At 43.9% G+C, this 18,798-nt stretch overlaps 1 protein-coding gene across 1 annotated transcript in view; it reads left to right on the top strand.

The window, feature by feature from the left end:
* EHD3 (EH domain containing 3) overlaps window positions 1-18,359 on the top strand; it is a 29,702-nt gene extending 11,343 nt beyond the window's left edge. The window contains exons 3-6 of the mRNA XM_026845805.1: window positions 820-917; window positions 13,245-13,657; window positions 14,619-14,783; window positions 16,295-18,359. Of these exons, the coding sequence (XP_026701606.1) occupies window positions 820-917; window positions 13,245-13,657; window positions 14,619-14,783; window positions 16,295-16,822 (1,204 nt within the window). The 3' untranslated portion in view covers window positions 16,823-18,359. The remainder of the gene's footprint in view (window positions 1-819; window positions 918-13,244; window positions 13,658-14,618; window positions 14,784-16,294) is intronic.
* Window positions 18,360-18,798: the final 439 nt, after the last annotated feature.

Genomic DNA, 18,798 nt, shown 5'->3' with positions numbered 1-18,798 from the left:
GGGGGGGGGGGGAAGGGGGGGAAGAAATCCCGAACAGTTTTCTTTAGAGGAAAGGCTGAGGGTACACAGAATGACAGAAGTATACATTGTGACAAGAGAGGAGAAATAATTTTCCACATCTACTGTGTTTGAGTCTGAAAGGCTTTGTAACATGTGAGATTTAGATCAGACATTTAAGAAAAAGGTTTTGCTGTAAGGGTCATTAAGTAATGGAAGAGACTTCCAGCAACTGTTGGTGAGTCTGCATTGTTATGGATTTGAAGAACATTTTAGACAAACATCTGATTGATCCTGCCTTGAGACAGGAGGATAGACTAAGCACCCTCTTGAGATATCATGCTGCCTATGCTGTAGGATTTCCACTGTGCAAGAATAGCACACTTTCTGTCTAAGACCAGATTTGAAAGAGAACAAAAATCTTACAACATTGCTGATTTTCTTTTTTTTTTTTAAAAAGAAGTTACTTCAGTTCACTTGAGTTCAGAACTCTGCAGGGGAATGCTTAAGTGAAGAAAAACAAATACCACTTCTTGCTAAAATCAAAACAACAAATGAAAACATTTGGATTTCCACATTTTCACTAATAATTCACAATTTAGGGGCCACATAAAAAAACCTGTCATAGGTCATGACTGAAACCTGTGTTCCAGAAGCAGCAAAATAGAGAAAGTGCTCAGTTCTGGCTTTTCTTATTTAAATTAATGATAGCTCCAACTGAAGACTGAGATCAGAGCCTGGTTTGTCCCATACTGCCTTCTGATGTTCAGCACATCATAAATACCTTTTGTTTTTATTTTAAACACATTTATTTTCATGCAGGTTCGTTTGTGCCCAGCTACCTAATCCTGTGTTAGAGAGCATCAGCGTCATTGATACACCAGGAATCCTTTCTGGAGAAAAACAGAGAATTAGCAGAGGTAAGTCCCAAGTTCAGTTCTTTTAGAAATGACAGTAATGAAGACCAAAGGGACTCTGTAAGAGTTTCGCCTCAGCTGTACAAGCTGTAGACAGAAGCACTAGTAGGAGCCTCTCAGAGATAGAGCACGAGTTTACCAGTATTGCTTTGGACTTGATTTGCAATCTGCTGTAGAGAATTTAAATGTTTTTCAGGGAAGGTTGCTTACAAAGTCAGCAGGACTGATGTCACAGTCCAGTATTTCCCAGTGGAACAGATTTCCATCAGGAGTCGGTTAATAGCTATCTACTTTGCAGAAACACTTGTTTTCAGTGACTTACTGATGAGCCATAGGCAAGGCTCCCATGGCAATCAACCTGGTTTCTTTGTGATTGACCTAGCAGGTTTCTTGCACTGTCCAGGCTTACTAAATCTAGTGCAGGGCTGGACTGGGCTCAAGAACCCATTGGAACCCAGTTTCCTCATTGCAGTGAGGAATGTGGAAGTCCTGGGGACACTAAATGTATCTGATGAATAGCACAGAGTCTCTTAGTGATCTTTTGAGTGTTTCAGGCTGACCCTTCTGAAGTGGGTGACATCTTGATACTTTAAACCTGACATCTATGGTCACTTTCTTACTCTGTAAGGTAAAGGTGGCATAGCTTACACTTCTTGCAGGTTCCTTAGACAAAGCTGGCAGCTATGCATCATTTCATTGGAAGAAAGCCAAGAGGAGTAATTGCAGCATTTGGGTTTGAGAAGATCAGTTCTCATTCACACCACCCATTAACAATGCACAATTAAGTTTCAGCAGCACAGGCTCTACCCAAAGTGCTGAGGCCTTTCCCATATTTCAGTGTTCTGTCCCAGAAGATTTCTGATGACTCATGCCTTTCCCACTTTTATAATGCTCCTTTGCATTGAAACTGTTCTTAGAAACTTCCTTTAATCTTTTAACTGATCAACCACCTTGCACAGAGCCAGATCTTATTTGTTTTACTGGGATCTTTACCACAGGGACCTTAGCTAAAGAAGCATCAGTAAAGCTATAAAGGACAAGCAGAGTTATTTGAAAACTCACATTAAGCTTTTTCAACATGGGTCTCTGCACTGCTAGAGGATCATAAATTCCTTCCAGGCAGTCTACAAAAGTTAGCAGATACGTAAGCCCTCATCAGAAGGTTGAAAAACATGCTCTGCAAGCATTCCTTCCTTCAGCAGAAAGTGTTTAAAAGTGGAGATAAACAAAAATTTGTATTACATGGTGTAAACATTTTTAAGTCAAAAAATGCCACTGAAAGCAGCCAGTTCTCTTGTGGAACTATCGCTGCGAACAAAACTTGCTTAGGAAGAAAGATTCTTGTTAAAAGTAAAATTTATGTGAGTAATATTTTAATCTTGTTAAAAGTAAAATGTACTGCAAGATTTTCCTATTTTCCAGCTATTTCCAGTACTAAAAATATCCTTCTGCAAAATGTACTGGCACTTCTTGCTCCTCCTTTTGCAAAATTTCTCCGTCAGCCTCCCAGTGGGCCTTGGTGTCTCATTCGTACAGCTACTCCAGTAAATGCCAGCAATGCCAAAACATGCTGATGCACAGCTTTGCGCTGTTAGGAAAGTCACTAGTGCACTTTGTCTCAAGCCAGTAACACCTCTCCAAACATCTGGGAACAGCTGAGGGAATGTTCTTCATAAGCAGAGAAGGCTGAAGAGGAGTCCCAATTCTCTAAGCTTTTGTACATGATACCTATTTGTAGGGCTGGAGGCCTGTCTCAGCGTGTGGGGTCAGTTCTTCCTGAGCAACCTTTCTGCCCTTAGTGCAATTAAGTGCTTGTGCATTGGCTCCGTGACTACAGTGTGTGGTCACTCCACCCTTTTGCCAGGACCTGAGAACTCTGGCTGGAGCACAGCCATCTCCTGCTCATCCTACCATCCCAGGAATTTGCTTTGTTACACCTCCAATGAAACAAGGGGACTGTCACAACCTGGCTGTCAACGGACCTAATCACAACAGTTAGAAGTACAGAGTAGGTGGGATCTCACTATGTTGCCATTTATATCCAGGACAGCCTGAAACTGGCCATGTGGGCCACATCAGATGGCCTTTCAATAGCTACAGGACGAGATCCTCATCTGGTTTAGATCAACATAACTTTGTTGAAGCTGGCAGAACTCCAGCAATTTCTGTCTGCAGGGGATTCAGCCCAGGGAGCAGAAAGAGTCAAAAGAGTGCTGAGGTGCTTATGTTTAGGAAGGGCTGCTGCCAGGCTTTGACTTGAACTTATCTCAAGGAAGCTGGTGTTAGAAAGGGAGTGCTCACCTTCCAGCTCCCATGGAAGAGGAAAAAGTGGTGAGACTGGCACCTTTGCCTCCAAGCTTATGAGCCAGCTGCCCTGAGTAGCAAGCTGGTTTTGGAGGCAGATACAGCAATTGTGTGGTTTCTAGGCAGAAAACAAGACAGTACTAAAAACTGCTGACACAAGCAAATGCTCCTGCCCTTCTGTACCTTTCCAGCCTGCTCAGATTTCACTTGGGAACAAAGCAAGACCTGAGGGAGTCTTACAGAGGTTTCCCAAGAGACACTTTGAAGTTTCTTAGCTGCTGGGAAGAGGGGAGCTCTTCTTACCACTGTTGTTTGCTAGTATTAAGTTTTAAGACCCTCAGACTGGAGTACCTGGGATGCAAGGTCAGGGAAGGGAGTGAATAGTAGAGCAGCTCTCTGTCATAAATTTGAGGGGAGAAGGAAAGATGCAAAAGATGTGGCAGACTTTCCCAGCCTGCCCATCCCATGAGAACCAGCAGCATTTCTAAAAATAGGAAATTCCTCTCACTGGGAACATCACAAGTCTGTCTCCTTTCCCATTAGATGTCAAGAGCATTAGCTAATCTATGTAGTGCCATCTTAGCAGAATACCATGGTATGAAAGCTTAGCAATCCATGAGGGCCACCTTATACGCCTGAATTTCAAGGCAGTAGCTGTTCCTGGTGTTGCATCCATGTTTCAAGGAGCAGGAGCAAGGAAACTGGGTTTAAAGGAATGATTCAGGGGCCAAGACCATGTTCTGAAGCTTTTATTTTGTCTGAGCTCAACTCTTGAGTTAAATTCACTGCCTAGTTGCAGTTGGAAGGACTAACATGACAGATAAGACAATCCCTTCCCTGATGGACAGACAGCATGAGGAAGCACCAGCACGCTAGTGTTAGTCCTGGCAGCAGTCATCCTCATGTAGCCAGCAGCAGGGTTTTGCAGATGGTTAGCAAGCTTTCCTCCAAGGAATGCTGTATAATCCTGAGAAACAGATCTCTGCGCTGGCTCTCTTCCAGGACACCACAACATGATCATAAGAACCACCTTCCCTTTCTCCCTGCTCCCAGAGCAGCCCATGTCAAGCAGTTGAGGGTGATGCAGTCAGTCATAGCTGAAGTCCACATCCCCTCGGCATGCAGTGAGATCACCAGCATTGACACAGCTGCTGCTCTCAGGCTCTGGTAAAAAGTGTAGCCAGGGAGCTGCCTGCAGTGATTTGTCTTGCTAAGCTCCTGTGATTCATGTGCTTCTTTGTGGTGGGCACCCGTGGTGTCAGGTGGGGTAGCTATATCCCCTAGGATATACACGTTTCATTGACAGGCCTGGTGGGAAGTATTCCTATGATGTCACAGCCCAAAGCATCCTGCCCTTCACTGCTCCTGTATTATCCTTGCCTGGAGAACAGCCATTTCTCATCTTTTTCACATACTGGGGCATGGATCTATGTCCACATGTAAAGAGCTAATCATTTCATTGCCTTGTCCCTTACTCTGTGTCCTTTCTTTTACGCTTTCTGGTTGAGCATGAGGCAACAGCAAGCGGCAGAAATGCCCATAGGGGAGGTATTTGTACCAAAGCAGCACAGTTTTGGCTGGTTTGACAACTTGATAATATGGATGCAATCCATTTGTAAAACACTGTTCTGGTGTCACATAATGCACCCGGGCCATCCTGATGGGAAGGAAGATCAGAAAGGGATGACTGTGCTGAAATAAATGAGGACAAAAGGGAAGATCACAGGTCAGGTCATGCAGTACAGCAGAACCAGGGCAGGAGTTGTTTCTTCATCTCAAACAGTCTGTCATGCTAATTGAGCTACCTGGTAACAGCAACTCATGTGCTTCAGTAGTGGCCCCATCCCTGGGGGGCTGTGCTTAGCATGCTCTGCTCACTGTCAGTCTCAACCTACACATGCCCTGAGCTAAGCAGATCCAAGTCTGCCAATTTCAGCGATGCTCTGGCCAACTTGTATTTGATCCCTGTTTCCAGGTAGTACTTCCTGAATATATCCTGGATGCTTACTTCATCTTTGCCCTATGTATGTTGCCTCCTCCCTTTCCTGCATTAGCAGTGAGCACAAGATCCTAGCCAGGATGTAAGGACTGACAGCATCATTCCCCATTGGCTTGCTTTCCAGTATGTACTATTCCAGCATTTTTCCAGCCCTCCACCCAGTTCCATTCTGCTGGCTGCAGTGCAGCCCAGGCTTCCCATAGCTAAGGAAACCACACACTAGCCTTGCTGCCTCTCCTGGGAAGGCAAAATTCCCAGTGACCAGCAGTTCCAGCACCAGGGATATTTAGTCACCAGCCTGACAGGGAGAAGAAAAATGCTAATGGCAACAGTCTTACACAGTGCAGAGCTCTCACACTATGTCTCAAATAACCATGCTTGGAAGGGAAAGGCAAACACCAAGGGGTCTGATGTTCTACTTCAGGCAATGTTGTTTAGGGTACAATGGCAACAAAAAAATATTTTTTCCAAAGAGTTTTGTCACATGTGCTAGCAACAGCATGATACACAACTGAAAGCATCTACCCTGAAAGCCTCTAAAAGGCAGGTGTTTCAAATATTTGCTATAATACTCCCCACTGGTGACGTTTGCTTATATTTTGTATTTTACTCTGCCTGGGAGGGTGAAAGTGTACTGGTTGGTTGTGACTTCCCAGTTCACCTCCATTACTGCAGTGCAGTGGCTGCTCTGCCAACTTGCCTGATTTTATCACAGTCTCACAAACGCGTACTGTTCCACTGAAAGGCTCAGCTCCTACAGTCACACGCTTCTGCACTTCCTCTAAGAGCAATGCAAAAATGAGCAGAAAATCTGCATTTGTATTTGTCCTTTTTATTCATAGAAATATATGAAGCCACAAACCTAACTATTCTGGCCTGAAAGCAGGGTGCAACACAAAAGCTCAAGATTACATTTGGGTTTTGGGAAGACCAAACCATGATTTTGTTGGGGGGGGTGGTGGGCAGGCTCTTTTAATGTTTTGAGTTGGAAATACTGCTAGATTTTGCAGTTCCAGAACTGGAAGAGAAAAAAAATAATGCAAGAGAACTTAGATTAAATAGTTGCACACATAGAAAGGGCTGTGCTTGCTTTTTTTGTTGTTGTTGTTTTTATGCCTGATAATGTGTAGCAAGCACTTAATTTGTGTTACCAAACAAGTCTGATATTTAGAACACCTGTTCGATTTGTCCATTTTATTGCCCACTGTGCACTCCAGAAATATCCTAAGTATCTATTTCATCAAAGCAAGATAGTCATGCCCATCAATTTGCATTATTTATGCCCACCATGTTTTCTTTCAGCATCCCGAGTAACAACAGAGGAGGACTGTGTTTCCTTGTCACTGGTAGCAGCTATCAGTTACTGATGGCCATTTCACGCCAGGTTTTCAAACATGATTTCTTCTCAGATTTAAACTGTGTGTACTGGGAGAATTCAGTGTTTGGACACTGTAGTAAAAACTTCATTGGAATTCCAGCTATGCATCGACACTGCTGTGCACTGACCTCTTTGGAAAATTTGTCCTATATCCAGATGCCTTTGGACGTCTCAAAATCTGGCTAGGAACTGTTTTCAGGATTGCCTAAGTACCAGGAAATGCTTAGTCCATCTGTCGCAAATGACAAATATAAACTTGTAAAGGGTAAGGGTACCGGTTCAGCTGTGTGTATCTAGAAACTAAACAGCCTGCTACAAGGGAAACTTTGCTTTGGACAGTGGTCACATCAGTTTTACTCCACCTGATTTGAATATGCATAGTGAGGTTTCACTCAGTTTCTACTGACATAAAGCAAGAGCCCTGTCAGCCTTCCCAACCCTGAAACCCTTGCAGTAAACAACATGAAAGGAAAAGTCTGTGCAGTCTGCTGCTCCAGGTACTGGGTAATGTAAATGTTAGCATTAGAAATCTGACACCCACCCATCTTTCCTAGCTGAGAACATAGGCAGATTTGCTGTGCTTTGAGTCCTTTTGCCTTTGCTTTGGAAACCTTTAAGGTCTCCCAAATGTGTGTAATATTTCCATTAGTTCTTGGTATTGATGGGGGTGGAAATGCAGAGCACTGGCTGGAGGATGGAGCTCCTAGTGCTGAGAATCAGCAGCTCCAGGACAGATTATTTCTTTAAGTACAGACAAAGGCAGAAGTGACCAATAGGCTGAGGCCTGCTCTAGAAATTATGACATGTAACATTCATAAATCTTTCCATCCTGAAGGACTTCTACTTCCCAGCACACCCACAGATATGTATTACAGGAATCTCTTTATATCCCCTTGGAAGGCAGCCACTTCCAGAGAGGAGTATGGCAGCTTTTTACAAATATGGTTTAGGATGAGCTGCAGTGAGGTACATCCAATACCCATCCCTCGCTTTTCATCTTCCCTTCTGTCCTCTCCTTGCTGGAACCGCCAGCTCCTCACCTTGAAAAAAACTTGCCCAAATCACTGTTCTTCCACCCAGTCCCAGCTGTTTCATCTCTCAGACTCTTCTCCAGCACCCTTCTCTCTCTGCTGCACCATGCCTCCCTTGGTCTCACAACAGCCGCTCACCCTGCTTCCCACTCACTTTGTGTGTCCTCAAAGGGATGGTGTCATTTCCCCCTCCCTTTCTCCCCTCCTTCTTTTCTTCTGACCATTGTGTTGCCTGCCGCCTTTGCTTACAGCCATCTGTCACGCTCAGGTAATGCCTGCCCCCCGCACATTCTTCCCCTCCAGGTGGGCTGTCCGTGTGTTTTGCCATGATATAGTCTTTTTCCTTGGACTTCGAAGGGCTTTCAGGCAGGATATCACTGTGACCAGTTAGACTAAGCCTCTAGACCTTCTTACTCAATTTAAAACTTCAGATAAAGTCATTAGCTCCCTGAAATAGGCATTCATTTCATCTTCAAGAGCTGCTCCCTCTCTGTGTAGTCAGTGTTTGCTGTGCCAACTATCCAATCTTCTGATGCTGTCCTCAGACACACAGAGCCAATCTATCAGTTGACAAATAGGGACACAGCCATTAAAAAATCTGCCCTGTAGAGTCCCGCAGTCTGGTGAGTTTTAAACCTGTGGGTAACACCACCTTTAGAAGGATGAGAAAGGAGGTCCCCATGACTAAAATTCAGCAGGAAAGAGGTGAATTGCTAAAAGTAGCAGTGCAATTTAAGGCAGTAGTGACAGCAAGCTGCAAGATATCTGGTGCAAGGCAACAGCTTTGGGGTTTTGGGCATTTTTTTGATCTTACTATTCCCATTCCATTCCATCTGAATTCCACTGCCACAGGGGCTTTGGCCATGGTTCCACAAGACAGGAAACCCAGTAGTGTGCTTACTATCAGACAAAAAAACCCCAAACAAACAGAAAACCACAACTAGTGTAGCTACATGGTGAGAAATGCTGAACTAATACATGCATGCTCTTTGCTGGTTTAAATTGGCTTTAAAATGTTACAACCAGGCAGATTTTATGCTGGGTCAGATATCATCCATCTTCCCACAGTCAGCATAAAGACTGTATCATGCCTGGTCTGACTTGACAGAAATATAATTGCATAATCCTGCCAGATCTTAGTGAAATGCGTGCTGCCAGGTATTTCAGTAATGCACGGAGAAGTATTCATTAAGCCAGTCTGCCTTATGGAGTCTAGGTGGCAGGGTGTCTGCAACAAGATCATTTTCTCTGTAGGCTGAATCCACTGACAGTCGTGCTGACTTGTCAGCTTTGTGTTAAATCTGTCAAGTCCTTTTCATGCTGTCAGAAGGAAATCTGTCCCATGAGAAAACATCTGATAGAAGAAAATTATTATTGTGTTCATCTTGTCCTCCTAGTACTATACAGTTGGGATTCATTTTCTATTCTTGTTTACCTTATCTGGAGGTTGTGAAAGAAGCGGCATTAGTGATATTAGAGAATGTTTAAATATGCATCATATTTTTCAACAGAAATGCAAGTGCAACCACAAACAGACAGGAATTACTGAACAGAAAATTCTCCCCTTTACATTTCTGTCTGAACATCCCTGTAATAATGGTTTTGCATTTATTGCAGCTTTGGCAAGCAGATGGCTTCCCAAATGCCCTATAAGTTCACAATAAAGCTGTGCTATGTTATATAGATAGCTTCACCCATCACTGAAATGCTGCCAAGTCACAGATAGTAACTGGCTTCTTTGTGAGAGGCCTTAGCAACACTCTGCAACACTAAGAGAGGGCGTGAAGAGACATAACGCATTTGCAGTGGAATGAGCAAAGGCACGCTTTGAAAACTCCTAATTTGACTGTAGATCAAGATCGGTTCCTGGTCTAAGCTCACACACCGCCAGAAAAGAGAGTCAGGGCCTGTGCGTCTGTGAAGTAAAAAAAGGGGCAGGGGAGAAGAAAACAAAGTGAGGCTAATGCTTGGATTTAGTTACAGAATCAGCTTCGTGTGTTCTCAGATGTTGAGCTCTAGCTGGAGTCAGGCAGGATGTCATGAGTTCTCTATGTTGTTGAAGAGTCCTCTGAAAATGAAAGCTCTGAGCTAAACGTTATTAATTTAAGAACATATTTTTCAACATCTTTATTAATAGCTTGCCTTTAGAGTTTTACACTGTCACTCTTCTATCCAAATGCTTTAGTAACAATCTAGTCCTTCATATGATAAAAGCAAAACTAAAAAGTCAGTCATATGAATCACATGTGTAGCAATTCTCTAGGCACTTCTCTGTGTGAGAAAACACTACCACAGTCAGTGACTCCAAGTAGATAGTTGTAAACAGAGGTCTGTCCCACCTGCCCTTTCCACATGTCGTGCTACCTGTTAAGGAACAATATAACATTCATGATAATTTTCCTCTCTTTTCCTCTAAAGTGTTCTGTCACTTCAGAAAAGGCATACACTTTGGTTTTCCCACCAAGTAACTCCATACAGGAGAGCGCAGGTGTGATCAGCACTTGTCAGAACAGCACACACAGAGAGACAAGTTTCTTGCTTAGTTGGGCACCAACAGGAGAGGTCTCACATTCCCTAAGCACTAAAGCAAGCAGGACATACAAGAAGAGTGTATGGGCTGGGTTTTTATCCCAGCATGGGACGCAGATGAGTTCATGGTGATGTTTCAGAGCAGTCACAGCAGCAAGCGTTACTCCCCAGGGCTTTGTTCTCTCTTTAATGGAGATATGCAGGACAGCTGTCAGGAGAGTATCTCCAAACAAGCAAAGAAGCTGGAAAAGAAAGTCTGCTAATCAATCTAGACATTTAATGAAGTCCACGGGGATATTCAAGATTCACTGTATGTTGCTGTAGCAGCTGGGAACATACAAAAGGTCTGAGCCGATATTAATTCCTTTTTCTGGTTGGTTAGAGCAACATTTTTGTTTGTGAATAGGAAACTGAGGCTCACAGAACAAATACCCTCTAAGTACTCCTGTGGATCCAGGCTTGATACATGATAAAATCAACTGAGCTAAGCACCTGAAGATACTTTCAGACAAACCCCATCTTGGGCAGATCAAAGGGCTAAGGTCAATCTCCCAAGTCCTCAGCTAATATCAAAACTACAATGCCACCTTTTTTTTTCTCCTCCTTTTTTTTTTTTCCCCCCAAAATAATCAGTCCCCACTTTTACTGAATCACTAGAAGGTGGGCTGAGTGTCAGGTGCAGACACTTTCCCCACCTCATCTCAGCCCCTGTTAACACAACACAGAGCCTAACAGTGTCTGTTTCTCTGCAGCGAGAGGGAAACCATCCCCATGATCTGTGACAGGACATCACTGTAGGATTATGAAGTATCCTAGAGAGCATGACTGTTTCCCCCTTGATTCCCCCCAAGAAAAAGACTGGAAGAAGTAGTCATGGTGCAGTTCAAACACATGTCAGCTTGACATGAAAGCATCCCAGTCAATGAGATTTGACAATATTAAATGCACAAACGTCTCCAAACGAAGTTGCCCTGACTCATTGCTTCCATGGTGAAAAAGAAGCTGTGTAGCTCTGCCTCTGAAGAATATGCCATGCTAGATGACTTCCAGTGCAGCTCAGGCAGAACTGAACATTAGGTGTAGGTGTGCATGCTGTGTTTAGCAAAGTTTGGGGGGGCGGGGGAGTGGGGGTGTCCCCATTTGCAAATTCATTGATCTGATTGCAGAGGGAGCTTACAGCCTGAACCCAGTCCAAGTAAAATGAGGTATCAGCATTGACTTTGTCCTGTCTCCTAGCACAATTTGGGAAGGAGTCAGCATACATAACTTTACAGCAGATATGCAGTTAGACCTGTGGAGGTGAGCTCCCTACAGTGAGACCATCTAAGGTTAAAAGGCTGTTAATATCTGAAAGGAAGCTGGATCAAGTTTATTTCAATCGTAAGAGGGTCTGACTCATGATTATTACTGAGGTCACATGGATGGGCAAGATATACAGATACCAATATAATATATTGAATGCTCAGCAGGTCTCTCTCAAAGGTAGTACTAATTCTGAATTCTCTGAAGTTCTCAGCATAAAACATAGCTGAGCAAAGAGCCACGGCCTAGTATTGCTTGCTGCTGCTGGAGGTGGCACCAGTGTCCTAAATGAGCAGAAGGCCACTGGTGGGACAAACGTCTCTCTGTTTCATTTATTATTTCTGTAGATCCCATGGAATAGAGCCAGGCAAGCTGTCCACATCCAAGAGCACTTCCTCTCCCCTCCTTTCTGATTAAGGAACAAACTATAATTGATTAGGACAAAACACTACCCAGTAATAATACTTAGCAGTTGTATGAAAGTTTTCATTGGTAAACAATTAATACTAATTTATCCAGTTGAAGAGAAGGTTCATATAGGCTTTACTCTTGACTTGAGAGCCAGGGTTTCACCCTAATTTGCTTAGTCACAAGGGAGAAAAGGCTAGTGGCAAAAATCAAGATCAGAGCTCAGGAGTTCTCCCTTCTGGAGTTCTGACTAGGATGCACTGGTTGCTGCCTAGGTTTTGGAGAGGACAGAAAGAAAAAAAGAGAGAAGAAAAAAGCATGGAACTAGTTCATACATTTATTCATGAAAGCCAAGATTAAAATAGTACGTTAAGGGATTTGAATGCAAATAGCATATACTCTGTCTTGATCTCTCCTAACAGAGTGCAGTGCTCTGGCAACACAGATAACCCCAAATGTTGCACAGCATAGGAGAGGCTGACAGAGCAGAGGGAAAGCACCAGTCTCCTGGTGAGGCTTTAAAGAAGTGAAAAAACACACAGAGCTAGGAAAGAAGGTCATTTTGTTGCTGTCATTGCTGCTGTTCTTAAAACATTTCCATTGCACGTGCTATTTATCATACCCCATATTGCCTAGAGGTGGACCCGAGTCTAACACTGTGCATCCATTATTCTTAGTTCTGATACATGTGAAATTTGACCCCACTCTTGGTAGCTTGAGTCTACCTCTGGTGTTCACAGCAATGCTGTCTTCTGAGCATCAAGTACCTGGCAAAGCAAACACAGTTCATTTTGCTTTGTGCACGTGCAGCAGGTACGACAGGATGATTACTGAGGTAAGACAGCTTATTTGCATCCTGGATTTTGAATTGGATGGGACAAAGTTAGTCTTGCACAACTAGACAAAACCTGAGAATTATTAAGCAGTAGAGATATGCATCTCAAACCAGTCTGGGTACAGGTATTGCAATTATCCAGCTTTCTACAGCCTTTGTAGGCTATGCTGATGGCCAGTAATTCAGAAACCAGACCTCTCTAGTTGCCACATGCAAGACTTCTGCAGTTTCCCCATGATATACATTTTAATGAAGCATCTGTAGCACAAATTCAAGACTTCTTTGGGTGATCTCTTTATGTGGAAATGATGAGAGCCTTCCTCAACCGCACATTGTGGGCGTTGCAGTGTGAAGGACAGTGCCTCGTGTCCACCTTCTTTGGGACAAGGAGTGATGTTTAATGTTTCCTTTATCAAGGCTTACCTGATCTACTGGTGAAGCTTCCTCTTCACAAGCTTACCCTCAGACAGCACAGTTCAGGTACAGTGAGTAGGCTTCTCTACTCCCATGCATGTGCATCTCTGCTTTTCTCCACCCCTTGCAGGTTATGATTTCGCTGCTGTACTGGAGTGGTTTGCAGAGCGGGTTGACCGCATCATTCTCCTTTTTGATGCACACAAGCTGGACATCTCTGATGAATTCTCTGAGGTCATCAAGGCCCTGAAGAACCATGAGGACAAGATGAGAGTTGTTCTCAACAAGGCTGACCAGATAGAGACTCAACAGCTGATGCGGGTGTACGGTGCCCTCATGTGGTCCCTGGGAAAGATCGTCAACACTCCTGAGGTCATCAGGGTCTACATTGGCTCCTTCTGGTCACATCCGTTGCTCATCCCCGACAACCGCAAGTTGTTTGAGGCAGAGGAGCAGGACCTTTTCAGGGATATCCAGAGCCTGCCCCGCAATGCAGCCCTGAGGAAGCTGAATGATCTCATCAAGCGAGCACGGCTGGCCAAGGTGAGTGTTGGCATAGAACACCCCAGGCAGTGAGGTTAGAGTGTCTGCAGTATGCAGGCTATGGGGAAGTGGGTTTGGCCAGTTCAGCTTGCAGAGCTGGTGGATCCTACTCTTTTTCCATCCCATTTCGCTTAGGCCCAGCATATTAGTCCTGTGCACTTGGAGGAAGAAAGCACCTCCTTTGCTTGGTGTGTCAGTCGTGACAGGCCACAGTGAGGAAGATAGCCAAAGATCAAAGCAGGGAGCACTTGAAGCAGTTGCTCTGTGGTAGCAACTTGAGAATTAGGACCCATTCAGTATGTCAGAATCACACACACCAAGGGAATTGGTAAGCTCTAGGTCTTTTGCCTTAACTGTTTTAGCCAAGAGAGATACTGACATCGATGGATGCAGAGGAGGTGCGGACTCACAAGAATGCTGAATAGTTGAAATGAGTTGAATGAAACCCCTCAGAATACAGGGAAGAACCCCATATCAGTTAAGAGAGGAGATCAAAAGATCCCTAAAAAGCTTTCTGTGTGAGGGTCTTTCATTTTTAGGAGAAAATGCTTGGTCCACCATTCAAAAAAAAACACAAACAACAGAATGTCATAAGGACTGGTATTCATACTAAAACATTAAACCGTCTAGAGAGTTCCAAAACCTGTATGTTTGGGTTTGGACTGGAAAGGGATTATTCCCTGGAAGGCCTTGCCCAGTGGAAGAAAAAAAAAACAAAGCACCACTCCCTCCATGAAGCACATACAGATGTTACTCTCTGTATGCCCAGGACTCATACACTGTCTTCACCTTGTCTCAGTGCAGCTGAGCAGCACTTGGCCCAGGAGCAATAACCAGTGGATAGAGGCAAGGGTGGGACAAGGTGGGGTTGAGTCCTAGGCACAGATACTCTGTGCTGGGAGGAATTTTCTGATACGCTCTTTAACACTTTCTTCATTCCATATCATTTAATGCCCCTCAGGTCCATGCCTACATCATCAGTTCCCTAAAGAAGGAAATGCCCTCAATGTTTGGGAAAGACAATAAAAAGAAAGAGCTTGTTAACAACTTGGGAGAGATTTATGCTCGGATTGAACGGGAGCATCAGATCTCACCAGGAGACTTCCCTAATCTGAGAAAGATGCAGGTAAGCAGTGACATCTTGGCCAGAGCACCAAACATCTGAGGAAAGAGCATTAGAATAACCACAGGGAATACAACAGAAGCCACACAGACATTGATTGTTGTTGCTTGGGGGAAAGTTGTAATGTTGAAATGGGCCTTGAATGACGTGCAGGCAATATTTGGGCATGAACGCTTTTTGCACATAGAGCTTGTCTGAAGATACAGCTGCCTTAGTTTCTCAAATCTTTGCCTGAATAGCACTTTACAGCAAATTATTTCTTCTATTTTTTCTTTATTTTTAATTCCGGGTTCCATTTGCAGATTTTTCAGGCCTAAGAATACTGCTAATTTATATTAAAGGGAAAGCTATATCCTGAAAAGCCTACATATGCTCACTCCCTCAAGAGCTGTGTTTTTTTGTGTCTTCTACTTCACTCTTTGTTTTTAGAAAGAGAGAAAGGAGGCTGTGAAAACTTAAAGCCTCTTCTCTATTTTAAGCAGAGAAGCAGGTTTTCTGTTCTTCAGAGCTGAGACCTGACCCAGTGTTCACGCAAGTCAGAGACTTCAAAGGACCTTGGATCAGAGCCTTATATTGTATATTCAAACAATGCTGGATGCTGTTACATTGCTGCGTGGCTTCAGTCCAAGCAGAAACCTGTTCAGAGTTGCTAGCTGTTGGAGTCATTACTAGCTCCCTATGGAAAACACACCATCTGCTCTTTTTCTTTTTTAAAGTATATTTTCCATAAGTTCTTGGGAATGAGATCTATGGAGTGTATCCAACAGAAGATCCCATTCACTCCTTGTTAAAATGTGTGTTTGTTTAAAAATAACTGTACCGGTCCAGTAGGAGTGAATAGAGTGGATTTAATGAGTAGAGGGTGAAGGATTTTTGTAGTTTTTAGAAGAGATTTATCGGCAGGCCCTGCTCAAAGCACTTCTGCTAATCTGTGAAACTTAAGAGAAACCAAGCCATGCTGTAAAGACACACTCACCTCTTCACAGACGTGCTACTGTCTTTATGGCAACTGAAAGGTGCCCTGCATAATGATGATGGGTGAAATAGTCTTTTGCCAGAATGGCATCTCCTTCCCAGAGTGCAGAGAGGTAGGGAATGCAGAGCACTAGCTGGAGGATGTAGCAAGGGCTGCACAACCAGTTTACCTTGAACAATTTGGTCTTCAGGGAGAGCACTTCTACGTGGCTTGGAAAGAAGGGGTCTTACTTGAGTATAGCTATCATCTAGGCCTTTGAGTAAACCACTTCACCTCTCTGTACCATGTCAGCCCCCCTTTGTATGCTGGGAAGATCATTTTCTGTAGGGCTTTAAGATTTGAGTAAGAGCAAGGCCAGCCAGGGAGACCCCATCACATGCTGAGGTGCAGGGCAATCAGAGGAGGGAAATCTGAGCTCCCCACTCCTCTGCAGTAGCAGTTCTTTGAGCCAAACAGCAGACAGGCATCCCACTCTACGCTGTTACTGCTCTGTGCACGGCCATGTCACTCACCTGTTGGTATGTTGTCCCACTTTAAGGATCAGTTGCAAGCCCAGGATTTTAGCAAGTTCCAGCCTCTGAAGAGCAAGCTGCTGGAGACCGTGGAAGACATGCTGGCCAATGACATCGCCCAGCTTATGGTGCTCGTACGCCAGGAAGAGTCGCAGCGGCCAACCCAGATGGTGAAGGGAGGAGCCTTCGAGGGCACCTTGCATGGTCCATTTGGCCATGGCTATGGTGAAGGCGCTGGTGAAGGAATCGATGATGCCGAGTGGGTGGTGGCCAGGGACAAGCCCATGTACGATGAGATCTTCTACACACTCTCACCGGTCGATGGTAAAATAACTGGTGCCAATGCAAAGAAGGAGATGGTAAGGTCTAAGCTGCCTAACACAGTGCTGGGCAAGATATGGAAACTGGCTGACATCGACAAAGATGGCATGCTGGATGATGAGGAGTTTGCCTTGGCGAATCATCTCATTAAAGTCAAGTTGGAGGGTCATGAGCTGCCAAATGAGCTCCCTTCCCATCTCCTCCCTCCATCTAAAAGGAAAATAACAGAATGAAAGGAAGGTTACAGGGGAGAGGGAAAGGGAGGGGGAAAAAAGATCTAGAAAAACATGTTTACTTAAATTATACCTTTAGATGTGAGATCACCTTTGGATTTATACCTATTTTGCTGTATGAAGAAAAAAACCTAAAGCAGAACAAAAAAGTCCAATCCTTCATCATGATAATATGCAATTAACTCTTACAGTGTAATGCCCCTGCTTTCTAACATGTAGTCTAAACATGAAGGTAAAGAAAGGATGTTGAGACTAGGAGAATCTGATAAGCGGGAGTAGAAGAAAAACTGAAGTGGACTACATTTTTTGAGAGTGGAATAGGCACTAATAGAAATCTGCTAACTGCCAGTATCACTCCTGAGCTTTGGCTGCACCTTCTGCTATTTCATGGGTCTTGCAAACTTCAGGAGACAGATCTCGATAGCGAAGAGGAAACCACAAGGTGTCCAAGCTATTGGCCAAACTAAAGAGCACCTCCTAATTAACATAAGCCCACACTAAAATACCAGATACTAAGCCCCAGAATTAAGAATTTTAGGAACCTTGATTAACTGTTAGATGCAAATTTTACAAGCATTTCCCTGTCCTTAAAGAAAACAAATAAATAAATAAATTCTGAAATGGCTCTAAACTGGGCAGGTGGAGTTCCTCATTGTTCGCTGTGGGACAAGCACTGAGAATTCCCAATCACCTCTACCTCCCATTCAGTCCCCTGGGGAGATTTGTTCTGCCGGCACAGCCAAGAGAGCCACCCCACCAAGGGAAACAGGAGGAGGGGGCACTAGAGGCAGTTGTCGGGTGGGTTGAGAGGGAGGAATGCCACTCCCAGACTCACTGAACATTTCACACCCAGGGGATAATGTTTTCTCTTTGAACAGTGGTGGTGTTTATCATTCCTGTGAAGTGATATGTTTACTCTCATCGTGCACAGTGAAAGCTACTTAGGTCCCATTCTTACTGTAAAGATAAGAACCCCCACTGTCAGGTAGATGGTCCATCAGGAGAGCAGAGAACACCGTGGGGCAGTGGGCTGAGCTTGCTCTACTGCCTGTGCCCCCGCAAATACAGCCGAGATGTTGACAGCCTTCACCCACCTTCCTCCTCACCACACAGTAACACTTGATCCTCTCCAGAACCTCTACTCTGAGGCAAGAGACCCTCTCCTCTTTTCATGCTCGATGAAATTTTTACTTTCAAGACCCAGTTTTGGCAGAAATCCCTCAATTTCCTTTTTTGTTTCCCAAACACACACACACGCACACACGCGTGCAGGCACTCTTCTGGTTTTTGTTGTTGCTTGGGAGCAGCGTGTTGTTCCGATTCCTGTTGTCACTTTATATAAGCTGAGCTCCTACTGTGATGAAAAACCAAGACAAGTATAACTTATTTTATATCTCTGTGTTCATATTATATAGAGAAATATATTCTGTGTATGTAGGATGTGCTTACTGCAGTACCTTTATCACTTGTCTTAAAAATTAATGCATTAACCTTTTTTGTACCCTGGTCCTAAAACATTATTAAAAAAGAAAGGCCAGATCTGTCTATTTCTTTACACAGCAAAATGAAACACAGCTCAAAAGAAAAAAAAGCTTATGGCTACATGCAGCAGAATGAGGAGATCATCCTTAGTACATTCCCAAACATGCATGTACAGATCAGTCTCACCGGACTTGGGTGTGCACTGCTGAATGACTGGTTCACATCTGCGACGTCTCCTTTCTCTTTTGGCAGTCTAATCACAACCTTGATACTTGCTGTAGCAAGTGAAATCGTACCCAGATTCACCTTGTTCAACATAGGGGAGAGGTACCAACCTGATAAATACTTAATTAGGAAAAGGAATATATTGAAAGAGTTTTCTCCTGCCAGTCACAGATGAGAATGCTATACACATTTATTAAGATCTGGAAAGGACACAAAAAACATTAGTCTTAAATCTTGCTGGTTCTAATTTTTCTTCTGTCTTCATTGTC

Source organism: Athene cunicularia (assembly GCF_003259725.1).
Source record: "Athene cunicularia isolate RWA chromosome 3 unlocalized genomic scaffold, athCun1 chr3_part1, whole genome shotgun sequence".
Classification (NCBI taxonomy): domain Eukaryota; kingdom Metazoa; phylum Chordata; class Aves; order Strigiformes; family Strigidae; genus Athene; species Athene cunicularia.
The sequence above is the reverse complement of the archived record's forward strand: the minus strand, read 5'-3'. Positions and strand labels throughout refer to the sequence as shown.